Source organism: Belonocnema kinseyi, chromosome 6 (assembly GCF_010883055.1).
Source record: "Belonocnema kinseyi isolate 2016_QV_RU_SX_M_011 chromosome 6, B_treatae_v1, whole genome shotgun sequence".
NCBI lineage: Eukaryota > Metazoa > Arthropoda > Insecta > Hymenoptera > Cynipidae > Belonocnema > Belonocnema kinseyi.
The window spans coordinates 50,757,588-50,774,438 of NC_046662.1; the positions used below are offsets into that span (position 1 = coordinate 50,757,588).

The 16,851-nt window shown below is 23.5% G+C and overlaps 1 protein-coding gene across 4 annotated transcripts in view; it reads right to left on the bottom strand.

Moving 5' to 3' along the window:
- Nucleotides 1–16,851, bottom strand: part of LOC117175654 (probable serine/threonine-protein kinase nek3) — a 56,180-nt gene that overhangs the window by 6,795 nt on the left and 32,534 nt on the right. For all 4 annotated transcript variants that reach the window (XM_033365374.1, XM_033365377.1, XM_033365376.1 and 1 more), the window contains one exon: nucleotides 7,427–8,129. In XM_033365374.1, coding sequence (XP_033221265.1) covers nucleotides 7,427–8,129 — 703 coding nt within the window. The remainder of the gene's footprint in view (nucleotides 1–7,426; nucleotides 8,130–16,851) is intronic.

Consider the following 16,851-nt stretch of genomic DNA (forward strand, 5'->3'; position numbering starts at 1 on the left):
CATCCAAAAAGAAACGAATTTTTAACGAAAAAGTTAAATTTTCAAACAAAATAACAAATTTTCTGCTAAAATTATAAATCTTAAGAAAAAAAAGTGAATTTTCTAAAAAAATAAATGATATATTAATTTCAATTCTTATCAAGACTTTCGGATAAAAATAGTAGCAATCTGGAAATTCTCCAATTTCGAACGGATCTAGAATTGTTTGGTCAAATGAATTATTTTTCAGATTTCTATGCTTAGAGCAAAGATCTATTTTAAAAATTATTAATTTATATTTACAGTTGATAAAATAAAACTGTTTTGCATAAAAAAATTTCAATTTCAAATGCTCTTAATTTTTTATTGTTTAAATATTCGAAAACTGCACTTTAATTATTTTAAAAACTGTTAAAATCGAACTTGTTCAGATTTTTCTTCTAAAAATTAGTAAAATTTCCGATTTCCCGGTCCAGCTTCCACCTTTTTTTTATTTTAAAAATATTCGATTTTAAAATTTTCTAATTTTTACAGCCTTTAAAACTGCATTTTAAAATTCTTTAAATTAAAGTATATGCTTAAAAATTAAAAATCTAAAATGGACCATTTTTAAAGTGAAAGATTTTCTAATGAAACATTCTAAACTAAATGTTATAATAATTTATAAAAATCACAATTTAACAAATTATTTTTTTTTAAAACGGCTGAAATCAAAGTTGGACAAAATTTTTTTTCTAAAAATTTTGTAAAATTACCGGTAAAAAAATTAATTCACTATCATTTCCCAGTTTCTCAGTGTTTTATTCTAAAAATTTTGTAAAATTCCCGGTAAAAAAATAAATTCACTATCATTTCCCAGTTTCCCAAGGTCTCATAAAATTCCCGGTCATTTCCCGGTTTTCCAGGTTTCCCGATCCAGTGGCCACCCAGTTCCAACTAAAAATTCATTAAAAATTGAAAATTCCTTTTCCAAATCCGGAATTTTAATACGTTTCGAAAATTTTTTGTTTCAAATAAGAATTAGAATTTTTCTGTAAAATTCCCTGTTCCAATTCAGAATTAAAATTTATTTCGAAAATGTTTCGTCTTAACTTAGAATTAGAATTCATTCTTTAAAAAAATTCCCCGTTCCAGCTCGGATTTAGAATTCGTTGGAAAAATTTCAATTTAAATTTGTGAAAAATTTGAAGATCCCAGTTCAAATTAAAACTTAAATCATTTAAATTTTAAATAGTTTAAAAATCCTTAAAATGCTTCAAAATTTTATTTTAAAATCTTGATACATCTTCATGCTGTTTTAAATTTTTTCAAATTATTTTTTTCTTAATTCTGCCAAATTAGAGAAATTTTCTTAAAATCTTCCACATTCATTTTTGACCATTTTTTTAATCGTTATGAATCTTTTTCATTATTCTCTTAAAAATAGTTTATTAAAATAAAAAATCATTTTAAATTTTCCTAGGAAATGTTTTTATTCTTCTAAAGCCTGTAAATTTTGCCAAGTTTTTTTTAGGTTTCAAACAAAAAATTAGGAATTTTTAACTGGAATAGCTGAATTTAAACAAAAAATATGAGTTTTCAATTTAAATGGATCAATTTATACCACATGTTTAAATTTTAAGCTAAAAAAAACATTTTTAAAACCACAAATAGAATAGTTAAATTTTCTGTTAACAAAATTAATTTTCCAGAAAAAAATTAACAGATTTTCAACTAAAATGATACATTTTCAACTATAGTGATTAATTTCAATTGCAATAGATGAATTTCCATTAAAAAAAGATTAATTTTTAACCAAAAGATTAATTTTCGGCCATAAAGATGATTTTTCGACAAAATACATCAATTCTCAAATTTTTTACCAACAAAATGAATTTTCAAACTAGAAGATTAATTTGCAAAAAAAAAAGATTAATTTTCAGAAAAGAAGATTAATTTTCAAACAAAAAATTAATTTTCTACCTAAAAAAATACGATTTTTAAAAAAAAATTATGAATTTTCAACGAAATAGTTAAAATTTTTAGCTAAGAGTATTAATTTTAAATCCAGATGATGAATTTTCAACCGAAATGATGAATTTTCCAGTTGATTTCTTTTTTATGTTTAACTTAAATTATAAATTTTTAAGTGGAACAGTTGAATTTAAACAGAAAGGACGAAATTTCAACAGAAATCGATCAATTTCAACCAAATAGTTGAATTTTCTACTAAAAAAAATTTATTTTTCAATCAAATAGTTGAATTTTCAGAAAATAAAATTAATTTAGGTAATTGAATTTACTTAACAAATAAATAAATAACAGCTTAATAAACATTCTTTCAAGATTTTTTAGAGATTCAAAATTTTCTATCTACCGCTAAAACAACAATTTCATCTCCTAGGGTTGACAATTAAAAAAAGTAGAAATTTTGTTTAAAAAAGAGATCAACTTTTAATCAAGTATTTGAATTTTTTACGAAACATATGAATTTTCCATTTTTAAAAACTAATTTTCCATCCAAAAAGAAACGGACTTTTTAACGAAAAGGTTAAATTTTCAAACAAATTTATCAATTCTCTGTTGAAATTATAAAACTTGAATGAGAATAGTTGAATTTTCAACCCAAACGATGAAGTTTAAACCAAGAAGATAAAAATCTTAAGTAAAGAAGGTAAATTTTTTTAAAAAAAATACATGAAATTGCAAAGAAATAACATAATTTTCTAATAAAAAAATGGTAAAATTTCAACCAAAAATGGAATAGTTAAATTTTTAAGGCACACAATTAATTTAGGTAATTGAATTTGCTTAACAGATAAATAAATAAATACAGAAATGCTCAAAGTAATTAAAACAAGTAAACAAAATCTCATTGTTTTAAAATTCCATGAACTTTTCAGGTGTTCTTGGTATATTTTTTTATCATTCAGTCAATTACATTCAATTTGAAAACAGTATATAAACAACCGACAAATTCACCAACAATTTCTTCTAAATTGTCAGTTAATAAAAATGTAAAGGCATGTCAATAATTTTCCAATTTTAAATAATTCATATTAATATTAATATAACCTTTCCGAAAATCCTAAAATTATTATATTAAAATTTTTGTATCAGTAAAAATATATTATCTGATCCAAAATTAAATTATGTTGTTTAAAAAATCGGCTTCTTGGCTTAAAAATGCAACCACCTAGTTAAAAATTGATCTTTTTCAGTTGAAAATTGTCTTCTTTGTTGAAAATTCAACTTTGTTATAGAAAATTAAACGATTCGGTTGAAAATTCATGTATTTTGAAGTATTTTGAGTTGAAAATTTAAGTATTTTATTAAAAATTCATCTTCATTGATTAACTCTAACCATTTTTTATATCAATTAGTACATTTCTCGATTAAAATTCATCTTTTTAAATTAAAATTTCAACTCTGGTTAAACTTACAACAACTTTGATAAAAGTTCTTTTTTTTTGTTTGTTAAACATGAACTTTTTAACCAAAAATTTAATTATTTTGTGAAAAATTCAACTAACTGGTTGTAAATTAACTTTTTAGTTGAAAATTCATATTCTCGAGTTGAAAACTCAACTGTTTTATACCATAATTCACCTTTTTGACTTGAAAATTTAACAATTCAATAAAAATTATTATTTTTTACTGCGCTAATTTTAAAAAATTGAAGATTCAACTATTTTGTTAAAAACTCATCTTTTTTAAAAAATCTCGTCTTTTTGGGTTAAAAATGTAACTGCCTGGTTAAAAATAATCTGTTATGGGTGAAAATTAACATTTTTATTCAAAATTGACATTTTTGGGTTGAAAATTCAACGCATTTTTTGGCAGAAAATCGATTTTTTTGTTTCTCAAAAATGCATTTTTTATTTGAAAATCAATATTTTTGTTCAATTATCAACTTTTATATTTTGCGTTTAAAATTCATCTTTTTAAGTTAAAAATGTAACTCTTTGGTTGAAAGTTGAACTGCTTTCATAACAGTTCATTTTTTTTATCGATGATTCATAATTTTAGTTGAAAATTCGTTTTTTTTATGTTTCTGATAAGAAAAATTAATTTTTCAAACTGAAAATTAAACTTTTTTGTAGAAAATTTGTGTTTTTAATAATTAATTAGATTAATTAAATTATTTTATTAATTCATTCTACGCAATGAAAAAGTACGTGCTCCATCTTTGGGTAAACTGGTTAAATTAATCTGTTTTGGTTGAAAATTAACTTGCTTTGATCGAAAATTCAATTTTCGTGTAGAAAATGTTTATTTTTAGCTAGAAAAGTCAACAATTTGATGAAAATGTAACTTACTTCATTGAAAGTTGATGAATTTCATGAAAATTTTTCTTTCTTGGTAAAAACATAATTTTTGTTTTGTTAAAAATCAATTTTTTAAACTGAAAACTGAACAATTTTGTTGAAAATTCAATTGTTTTGTAGATAAATTCATATTTCTGATTGAAAATTTAACAATTTGAACATCCAACTGTTTGGTACAAAATTAAACTGTTTTGTAGAAACTTTGTGTGTTTTTTTTTACTCTCCTCAATGAAAAATTAAATACTCCACTTTTCGGAAAAATGTTCAAAATTAATCTGTTTCCCCTGAAAATTAACTTTTTTTGGTTTAAAAATTCAATTTTCTTGCAGAAAATATGTATTTTCAACCTAAAAATTTAACAAGTTGGTAGAAAATGTAACAATTTGGTTGATAATTCATGTATTTTGATGAAAATTCTTCTTTCTTAATAAAAAAATCTTGTTTTGTTGTTAAAAATCAATTGTTTTCACTGAAAACTGAACAATTCTCCAACAAAATAGTTGAATTTTCATCCGATAAAGATTCCAGATGACTCTTTAAAATAAAATCATGTATTTTTTAACAAAAAATAAATTTCTACGAAAAGAAAAATTTAATTTTCAATCCAAAAAGACGATTTTTTCAATAAAAAAGGAAGAATTTTAAACAAAATTGTTGAATCTCTACGAAATAATTGCATTTTTTATCCAAGAAAGACGAAATTTGTACTAAAACAGATGAATTTTTAATAAAAATGTAGAAACTTTTTTTTTTTTAAGTTGAACTTTTAGCGAAAAAAGAATTAATACCAAAATATAAATATTAAACCAAAATTAAATTTGCTAAAGCATGTGAATTTCAAAGTCAAAAAGACAATCAAGCTGATGAATTTTCAACTATAATAGTGAATTTTTAACTGGAATAGTTGAATTTTATACCAAAAATATTAATTTTTAAATGTAAATATTAAGTTTCTACAAAAAAATCGAATTTTTCACTAGGTAAATTATTTTAAAACAACTATTATCATTCCTAAATAAAAATATCAAATTTCAACCGAACAGTTGAGATTTCATTAAATGAAGATACATTTTTAATTAAAAGTTTAATTTTCTACTGAAATAGTTAAATTTTCAGTTTGAAAAATTGATTTTCAATAATAGTTACATTTTCAACCCGAGATGAGTTTTTAATTAAAATGAATCTTAAAAAAAAAAAAAATTTAACAAAAGAGTTTAATTCAACCATTTAGTCGAATTTTTTACTAAAGAAAGACGATTTCGCAAAGAATAAAGTAACGAAATTTTCTATTATAATTCAGCAATATTTCTACAATGAAAAATAATAAAATAAATAAATTTTAAATAGTTAAAACTTAAATTTGTCTACAATGAAAAGTAAATTCACGTTTTTTTTAAATTAGAAAATCATTTCTAGTCCTGTCATTTCTTCATGTTCAGGTTAAGTCCCAACCCTGAACTATTTTGTAGGAATTTCGTCATTTTTTGTTCAATTAAACTGTTTTTTATTTAAAATAAAAATCTTTTCTTTCCTAAAATATCAACATTAAATTTTTTCTTCGCGATTCATCTTCTTCGGTTGAAAAATCATCACGAAAAAAAGAGTATTTTAGCCGATTAGCGAAGAAGTTCGAAAATATTTTTCATATTGAGTATTCTAACATTACGTTATACTCGGTCGGTAACGTCGAAATCCTTAAACTTCCTCGACTTTCGTTTAAATCCCTTCAAATTCTTTGCAATCATTTCAAATCTTTCGAAGTATCTCGAAATTGACTCAAATTAATTTTAATCACGTAAAATCTTTAAAATATTTTTAAATCCCTTTAAATCTCTTCAAATTCATTAAAATCTTTTTAAATAACTTTTCAGTAGCTCGGTTGACATTCTTCGAAATCACCTAAAGTGCCTTATAATTTGATCAAATCTCTTGCAAATCCTTAAACTTTTTTGGATTCTTTAAAAAATCTTTAAAATTGCTTGAAATTCGTTCAATTTTTCTGCATTCTTTTCAAATCCTTTCAAATTTTTTGAAATCGTTTAAAATCTCTAGAGAAATCCTAAGATTTTTTAGAATTGGTGTACAGGGGTTTTTGGTATCTCTGATCACGAATCTGAACTTAGATTTTGGACATTCAAAATGGCGGGTCAAAATTCTAAATATTTTTAAATTGTTTTTTGAAAGTTGGCACAGACAGGGGGTCGCTGATATTGACTCTGTATTCAAAATGACAAATATTTAGAATATTGAGATTTGAAAAAATATACACCTACTCGCCTAAGACATGTATTAGTACCAATTTTCTGAATGTTCAAAATCTAAATTCAGATTTATAAATTTCTAAAATTCTAAATTTCTAAATTCAGTCAGTGACTCCAAAAATCCTTGTACACTAATTTTTTTTAAATCCAGAAAACTTTATTATTTTGACCGCCATCTTGAATCCACCATTTTAAATTTCCAAAATCTGAGTTCATATTCGTGATCACTGACCCCAAAAACCCCTGTATACCAATTTTCAGAATATATAAAAAAATATTCCCAATTTCGGCAGCCATATTGGATCCGCCATTTTGAATATTCAAAATCTGAGTCCAAATTCGTATTCAGCGACCCCAAAAACCCTTAAGCATCCATTTCCATTAGGATATAATGGTAAGTTTTTTCAATAATGAATTTTTTCAACAAAAAAGGCTTTTTTCATCTTTGTTTGTAAGTATTAATAAATTATTTTAAAAATTTAGACCCTTCGCACAAAAACTTCAATTTTCTATCATCCTGCGACCATGAAATTAAAAAAAAAAATCTGTGCAAAATCCAATAAAAACTACTCTGAAATCACAAAAAATGATATGAAAAAAAATACGGTATTCCCACCATGCCGCAAAGGTTTAATTACGGCAAATTATATTTTTTCGTGATGGATTGCCTGATCGCATATTTTCCAAATTGCCAACAATAATGAAATAAATGGCTTTTCTTTCTGAAAAGCAAAGCTATATCACAATTTTTTAACTTAATTTCGCCGAAGCGTGACATAATATTAGAATACTCAATGAAAAGTAAAGAAAATCGTCGATCCAAGTCCTGAAGTATAAATTCCCAACCAAAAAAAAAAAAAATAAATAAAAACCAATTACCTCTTTCTCTCGTTGTGCAAGAGCACAGTGGGCTGAGCCTGAGCCCATCCAAGTTGTTCCAGAATAAAACCATCTTTCTCCGTCTCATCAATCTCTTGAGTTGCAGCCTCTTCTTCAGCGTCGTTCGTGGAATAATAAAAGCGATCTTGCTCCGAGAGAATTCTGCGTTTGATAGGCGATCGTATGGGCTCCGTCTGAATGCACTTGTCGCACTGTCTCACTCGAAATTTTAGGGTGAGATTGGCGGAAACCGCCGCCCCCGCTCCCGCTCCCGCCCCCGACGACGACGACGAGGAAGCCGAGGACGGAGAAGAGACTGGTGCATCGTCCTCACGATATTCCATGTAAGGACTCTCGCCTCCCGGCAGATAGAGCAGATTTCCCGATTCGGAGCGTCGATAGGCAACTCGCTCGACCGTGTCGTTCACGGGAAACGTTGTTCCATCGGCCCAGTGACCGTCGTCGCGGATTGGCCGAAAGTGGGTGCGAGCCGAAGTCAATAAATCTTCGTCCGGTTCCTGAAGGCTGTTTACCTTCTGCGCGAAGCGAGTCTCCTTGGTGACTGTCTCGGCAGTACTTTGACAGGGTACAACTGGAAAGGCTTCGCCCGTCGACGGACTCTGATCCGCGGTTGTCGAGTCTTTGTCGAGACTTCGCCAGCACCATGATCCGTCCAGTGTTTCAGACCAAGTTACATTGTATTCTGCAATCACAGAATAGTAGCCGTTTTAATTCCGAGACAACAATTCCCCCTCATTTCACGGCTCCCAATACATTTTTCACCAGTCAGTGATATTTAAAAAAATCCAACACTAAATTGATATTATAAAAAAAAAAAATTCTATTAAATTTTTAATCTCTGGTGGAGGTGACGTTTACGAAAATTGGTAAGAATCCAACTAGCGATGAATTTTACAATTGAAGCTGTTGTGATATTACTAGAGTTTTTAAATTCCCGAGAATTTAAATTGTTGTTTATTGTTCAGGTTATCTCAGCGGTTGAATATACATTATTTTGTAGTTCAGACACATTCAAGAATTACAGTGTTTCATATACTTTAAAATTTTCAAATATATTAATTTATTTCAAACAAAAAAAAAGTTTTTTCTACTTTAAAAGATAACTCTTTAACAAAATACTGGAATTTTCAACAAGATAATTGAATTTTTATCATTAAAATATTTCATATTTTTTAAAATAAAAATGCAACTATTTGCTAGAGAATTCAAAGATTTTGTTAAAAAGTCATCGTTTTTGGTTAAAAATCTGTCTTTTTAGATTGAAAATTGAATTTTTTTGGTAGAAAATTATTTCTTGTTAAAAAATTCATAGTTTGATCGTGAAAACTTGGCTAAAATCTTTTTTAACAGAAAATGCAACTGTTTGTTTGATAATTAATTTTTTTGATTTAAAACTTCATCTGTTATAGAAAAAATGTCATTTTTTATTTTATTTATTTTATTTTTATAGAAAAAATGTCATTCAACCTAAAAAGACAAATTGTCGACAAAAAAGTGTCATAGTTTATATTTTAATAAAAAAAGAATGAAATTTATGCAACAAAAGAGAAGAATTGTAACACCAAAAAGACGAATTTGCAACAAATAAATATTTTTCACTTTAAAAAAAAAAAGTTTATCTAAATTATTGAACCTTCAAACCAAAGGACAAATATTCTTTACAAAAATGCAATTTTTAAACAAAAAATATAACTTCAACAAAAAATTAATTTTCCACTAAACTGATGCATTTTTACGCAAAAAAAAATGAACAACGATTTTGAACCAAAAAGTTGCATTTTCATATAAAAAATGACATTTTTTCTATAACAGATGAAGTTTTAAATCAAAAAAATTAATTATCAAACAAACAGTTGCATTTTCTGTTAAAAAAGATTTTAGCCAAGTTTTCACGATCAAACTATGAATTTTTTAACAAGAAATAATTTTCTACCAAAAAAATTCAATTTTCAATCTAAAAAGACAGATTTTTAACCAAAAACGACGACTTTCTAACAAAATCTTTGAATTCTCTAGCAAATAGTTGCATTTTTATTTTAAAAAATATGAAATTTACCTTAAAGCAAAAGAATTTTTTATTGCAAAAAGATGAGTTTTATTTAAAACAAGATTCCAGTTAACTCAGTAAATTCTCTTTTTAAATTTACTCTCCTTGTTTAAAAATTCTTCTTTTTAGTTAAAAATGTAGTAATCTAATTAAATAATAATAATCTTAGTTAATAATTCATCTCTTAGGTTGAAAATATAATTACTTGGCTGAAAGTTCAACTGTTTTGTTGCAAAATAAGCTGTTTGATTGAAAACTTGTTTTTTTCTTTGGATAAAAAGGAGTTTTTTACCGTTAATTTAAGTATTTTGTTAAATTTTTTTTTAGTTGAAAATTATTATTCTTTTGAACTAAAAATGTAACTATTGTTCCAGTTGAATATTCCATAATTTTAGTTAAAAATTCATCTCTTTGGTTGAACAATTATTTATTAACTCGAAATTTATTTATTCAATTTTTGATTATAAAATGATGACATTTTTTAGTTTAAAATTAATTTTTTTTGTTTGTTGAAAATTGATTTTTTTAACTTAACACGCAATTATTTCAGTTTTGGTTGACAATTTATCTTTTTCTAGTAAAAATTAATTTTTGTTGTTGAAAATTCAACTATTTCAGTTGAAGATTATCCTTTTTTGCATAAAATTCAACTACTATTCCAGTTTAAGATTCATCAATTATGTTGAAAATTCATCAGTTGGGATAAAAAAATTTGTATTTCAAAATATAATTTCCGTTTTTTGTTGAAATTTTTCATTTTTAGTTCAAAATTCATCTATTTCGTTGAAAATTATTCTCATTTTTTTTTTTAATTTATCTCCAGCAAATAGTTGTATTTTTATCAAAAAAGATCAATGTTGTACTAAAACAGATGAATTCGTAATAAAAAACAAAATTTTTTTTTTTAATGTGGAACTAACCAGAAAATAATCCAGTTCATTTTTCAACACCAAAATATAAATTTTAAACAAAAAGTAAGATTTCTACGAAATAGGTAAGTTTTCAAGAAAAAAGTATAACAGCTTAATTTCTAACGAAACAGCTGCATTTTTATCAAAAAATGATTTAATTTCTACTAAAGCAGGTAAACTTTAAAATAAAAGACAAACTTTCAAAAAAAGAGTTGAATTTTCAACCGAAAAGTTAACGAAAAAATGCAATTTTCTATTAATTAAAATAAATTCTGAGATTCTCATAAATTCTCAAAGAAAGTTAAAGTTAAATTATTTTTATTTTAAATAGTCTAGGCATCCTTCAAAAACTTTAAAATTTTATTTCAAAATCTTGAAAAATCTAGAAGTGGCTTAAAATTTTTCCCAATTTCAAAATAATTTTTGAATTTTTTGTGAGAACTTTTAAATATATATTTCAAAATGAATTCAATTTTTTCTATAACTTTTAGAAAATCCTGCAAATTATAAAAAAATTAATTTGAATTTATAAATAACAATAGAACACTTATTATTTGTAACAATATTAGAGTAATATTAAGATATATTTAGAATTTTTTGAAAGATTCGAATTAAATTTAGATCTTGAAATAATTTGAAATACTTACAGCCGAATTTAAAATAATATTTATATTTTTGCAGATTTAAAAAAAAAATTTTAGAATTTTCTTTAAGAATTGTGAAAGAACACAAAAGAATAACAAAATTTGATAGATTTTTAGGAAAATGGAAAATGATTTTTCACTTTAAAAAATTATGGAAGATTTTAAGAATTTTTTTTTTTATTTTCAGGATTTTCTACAAATAATAAGTGTTAAATTGTTATTTGTGCGTCAAAATTTACCAATTTCACTTATGAATGAAGTACTTTTTAAATATAACAATTAAAATTGTAATTGAAAATTGCTTTCTATGTAAAACAATTCAGTTTCAAATTGTCTTCTTTTAAATATTTGGTTCCAATTTACTCATCTTAAATGAACAGTGAAATATTGCTAAATATTAAATACTTATTCTTTTTCTACATTAAGAAATTTCAAATTAAATGGGATAAAAATTAAATAATTTAGACACACAATATTTTTAATTTAATAAAAACCTTTAATTATGACTACATTATTATGGATTTATTTTTAAGTTGAAAATAGTAACACGCACATTTACATTTTTTAATAGCTGAAAAAATTAATATAAATAATATATTGATAAATCACGAAAATTTTGATTTAAAAATAAAATTATCCGAATAAATGATATATTGTTTGGTGAAATCAATTATTGTTCAGATTTCTATACTCAGAGTACAGATACATTTTTAAAATAAATTATTTATTTATATTTACAGTTGATAAAATAAAACTGTTTTCTATAAAAAAAATGAACTTCAAATGCTTTTAATTTTTAATTGTTTAAATCCTCAAAACTGTACTCTAATTATTTAAAAAACTATTAAGATCGAACTTGGGCAGATTTTTCTTTTAAAAATTCGTAAAATTTCCGGTTTTCAAATTAAGCATTCGAAACTAAATGATATAATAATTGATAAAAATCACAATTTAGGAACTTATTTTAAAACGGCTGTAATCAAAGTTGGACAACATTTTTATTCTAAAAATGTTGTAAAATTCCCGGCCAAAAAATAAATTCACTGTCATTTCCCGGTTTTCAAGGTCCAGCGGCGAAATAAAAATTGAATAATTTTCAATAAAATATTAAAATTTTCGGGAATAAATTCCCTTTCGTGCGAAGAAAAAACCAAAGGAACGAATTGTTAATTAAAATGATGTATTTACCAAGTAAATTTTATTCTAACCTAAAATATGAATTTTCAACTGAAATGATAAATATTGAATTGGAATACTTAAAGTTTCAACCAAAAAGAAGAAAATTTAAACAATCAGATTAACATTTAAAAACAAATTTGGATTAAACATTCCTCTTTCTTAGGTAGAAATTAATTTTCTTGGTTGTAAATTTAATTATTTGGAAAAAAATGCATGTATTTTGTGGAAAATTTGACTTTTCCTGAAAAGAATAAGTTTTTGTTTATTTGGGAATTTTTGACATACTAGATGAATTTAAAAAAATCAAGATTAATTTCTACCAGAAAAGATTCATTTTTCACTAAAAATTAAATAATTAAAGTTGTGTCTGAGTATCAATGATCAGGATAAAATGAAAAATTAGTCAGTGAAAAAGTATCAGAAAATTAAAAAAAAAAAAAAATTTCGCAGATATTGAATCAAGTTAACTGGACCTTCATCCTCTTCATTCACACTCGCAATCTTCCTTCTACATTTGCCCATCTCTCGATTAACAAGTATTATAAAATATAGATTGTATGACAGTACGAATTGAATTGACAGTAGAGAAACATTCGCATGTTATTTTTATAGAATTCTGTAAAACAGATGAAAAAAAAAACTCAAAAAACTAGTTAAATTTTCATCGAAAGAAGATTTCAGTTCACGTTGAAACACCAAAATACGAATTTTAAAAAAGAAGTTAATTTTCTGCTACATAGACGAATTTTCAAACAAAAAATTTGATTTTTTCAATTAACAAGATTGTCAAATTTTTAACCAAACAGTTGAATTTTCCTCAAAGAAAAATGGAAACTCTACTATAACGATGAATTTTTAAATGAAAAAGACAAATATATCCTATTTTGCAATAGGAAATATCATTTTTTAACAAAAAGTGTATTAATTAAACTTTCAGTAAAAAAAAAAATTAATTAAAATCATGAATCTTCAACTGAAATACTTAAATTTTCAAAAATAACAAATTAATTTTTACTAAAAAATATACATTGTTAATTAAAACTTAAATAATTAAACGTAATGTTTAAAAAATTAATTTTCGACCAAATAGATCAATTTTCCACTTAAACTATGGAATGACCAATTGGAATTATTTAAATTTTCAGTTAAAAAGTTACTTCCTATAATTTTCCGACAAAAAATTGAATAATTAAATTTTTTGTCAAAAAGTAATATTCAACCAAAATTATGAAATATTGAGCTGGAATAATAGTTCCATATTTAATTCAAATAAATAATAATTTTCAACCAAAAAATAAACCAATTTTCAACAAAATAGACTTTTGTCAAAAAATTCCTTTTCATCCAACGAAAAAGAAGTTTTCAATAAACTAATTCATATTTCAACCAATGAAACGAATACTTAATAAAAATAATGAATCTTCAACAAAAAAATTAATTTTCAACAAAAGAGTTTTATTTCCAGCCAAAAAGATAAAATTTCCACTAAAATGATAAATATCTAACTGAAATACTTGAATTTTTAAACAAGAAGAATTTTCAAACAAGAAGATTAACTTGAAAAGAAAAAGACATTTTAAACAAAACAAAAATCAATTTTTTACAAAATATGTGTATTTTCAATGAAATAGTTAAATTATGAATTAAAAAAGACAAATAATAGATTTCAATTTTCAAATGAAATAGTGAAATTGTTAGTTTAAAAAATTCATTTTTAATAATAGTAAAAAACTGTGAATCTTTAACTGGAATAGTTGAATTTTTGACAAACTAGATGAATTTTTAAGAAAACAGAATAATTTCTACCATAAAATATTAATCTTTAACTAAAAGTTGAATAATTAGGTTTTTGTCTGATTATTAATTATCAGGAGAAAAAAGCTAAATAGTGGCATTTTTAACCAAAAAGTATGACTTTTTAATTAACAAGATTGCCAAATTTTTAATCAAACATTTGCATTTTCGTCCAAGAAAAATGAAAACTACTAAAACAGGTAAATTGTTTAATCAAAAAGACAAATATTTTCAAAATGTGTTTTCATCCAAAAAATATGTGAGCAGCAAAATAAGAATTAAAAATAAACTTTAGAATTTTAAAAAGAGTTGAATTTTTAATGCAAAAAAAAAAATTTTTGAAAAAATTTTTATTTTGTACTAAAAAATATAATTTTTTAACAAAAAGTGTATTAGTTAAGCTTTCAGTTTAAAAAATTAATACCAAGTGATGAATTTTCTACTAAAATTGTAAGTATTTAATTGGAATTGTGGAATTTTTTACGAAAGAGATGATTTTTTTAAACAACAAGATTAATTTCTACTAGAAAAGACTCATTTTTAACTAAAAATGATATTCAACTAGAATAATATTTAAATTTTTAGTTCAAAAAATAATAATTTTCAATCAAACAAGACAAAATTGTTCAAAAAAACAGATTTTCGGCAAAAGAATTCATCTTTAACCCAACAAAAAGAAGTTTTCAATAAAATAACTCATACTTTCAACTAAAATTATAAATATCTAACTGGAATACTTGAATTTTTAACTGAAAAAAAGAATTTTCAAACAAGGAGATTAACTTGCAAAGAAAAAAACGATTTCAAACCAAAAAATGAATTTTCAACAAAGTATGTGGATTTCAATGAAATTCAATGAAACTAATTTTCTACAAAAAAAAAAGTCTAATTTTTCACAAGGTAAATTATTTTAAAACAATTAGCTTAATTTCTAAATAAAAAATATAAATTTTCAACCTAATAGTTGAATTTTTACCCAAAAAAGATATATTTTCAAGCAAAAATAGAATGGTTAAATTTTCTGTTAAAAATATAATTCTTAACAAAAAAAAAGGGTTTTTTAGCTAATATTGTTCATCTTTCTGCTCCAATAGTTAATTTTTAGTTTAAAAAATTTATTTTCAATGATAGTTGCATTTTTAACTGAATGAGTTTTAAATTAAAATGAAATTTACACCAAAAAATTAATTTTTAACAAAATCAGAATTAGTTTAATTTTCAGTTAAAATATTAATTTCTACAATAGAAACTAGCTTTAAAAAAAAACTAACTTTCGAAAAAATAATTACATTTTCACACTCGATTAATTTTTAAGAAATAAGATTAATTTCTACCAGAAAAGATTAATTTTTAACATATAGTTTTACGAAGAGTTGAGTTTTTAACCCAAAAACACGAATTTTTAACAAGCATTTAAATTTTGCACTAAAAATATCATTTTTTTAACAAGAAGTGTATTAAAATGGTGAATCTTCAACTGGAATAGTTGAATTTTAAACGAAAAAAAAAGTTTTCAACTAAAACCATGAATCTTCAATTGAAATACTTAATATTTCAAAAACAACAAATTAATTTTTACTACAAAAAAAAAATTGTTAATTAAAACTTAAATTATTAAACGTTATGTTAAAAAAATTAATTTTCGACCAAATAGATGAATTTTCAGCTAAAACGATGGAATATTCAATTGGAATTAGTTAAATTTTCAGTTAAAAAATTAGTTTCTACAAATAAAACTAGTTTTTAGGAACAAAAAAAAAGTAGCTTTCGAAAAAATAGTAACATTTTCAAACAAAGTGATAAATTTTCAACTATAATTGTAAATATTTAAATGGAATAGTTCAATTTTTGACAAACTAGTTGAATTTCCAAATAACAAGATTAATTTCTACCAGAAAAGGTGAATTTTCAACGAAAAAATATAGTTTTCCAACCAAGAATTGAATAATTAAATTTTTATTCAAAAAGTTCATGTTCAAACACAATTATGAAATAATGAGCTGGAATAATAGTTACATTTTCAGTTCAAATAAATAATCATTTTCAGCCAAAAAGGAAACCAATTTTCAACAAAATAGATGAATTTTTTGAAAAAACTCGAATTTTTCAATTAAATGAAACAATTAAATTTTTTTATAGATTAAACACTTCTTAAATTAAAACCTACAGTAAATTATTTTTATTTTTAATTATTTAAAAATCCTCAAAATGCTTAAAAATTTTATTTCAAAATCTTGAAACATTTACATGTTGTTTTTACTTTTTTCAAATTTTAAATTATTTTAAAAAATTTTTCAGAACGTCTCAGCATCTTAAAAAACTTCGAATTTTTCTTGCACATTTTTTGTTACTACAGAATAAAAAACTCCGCAAAATCTTTCACATGCATGTTTGATCATTTTGAAAATCTTTCCAAATCTTTTTAGAAGTTCTGTTAAAATTAATTTTTAAAAATAAAAAATGATTTTCAATTTTCCTAGAAAATGTTTTTTATTCTTATGAAACCTGTTAAATTTCTTAAAAAGCTTCTGAATTTTTTTTGTTCAAAAACAAAAAATTAATTTTTACTAAAAAAGATTAATGGTTAATTAAAACTTAAATAATTAAATGTTATATTGAAAACAATTAATTTTCAACCAAACAGATGAATTTTCAACTAAAACGATGGAATATTTAAATGGAATTAGCTAATTTTTCAGTTCAAAAATTACTTTCTACAAGGGAAACTAGCTTTTAAGAACAAGAACAAAAAAATTAACTTTCGAAAAAATAGTTACATTTTCAGCCAAACAGATGAATTTTCAACTAAAAAAATGAATTTTTAACTAA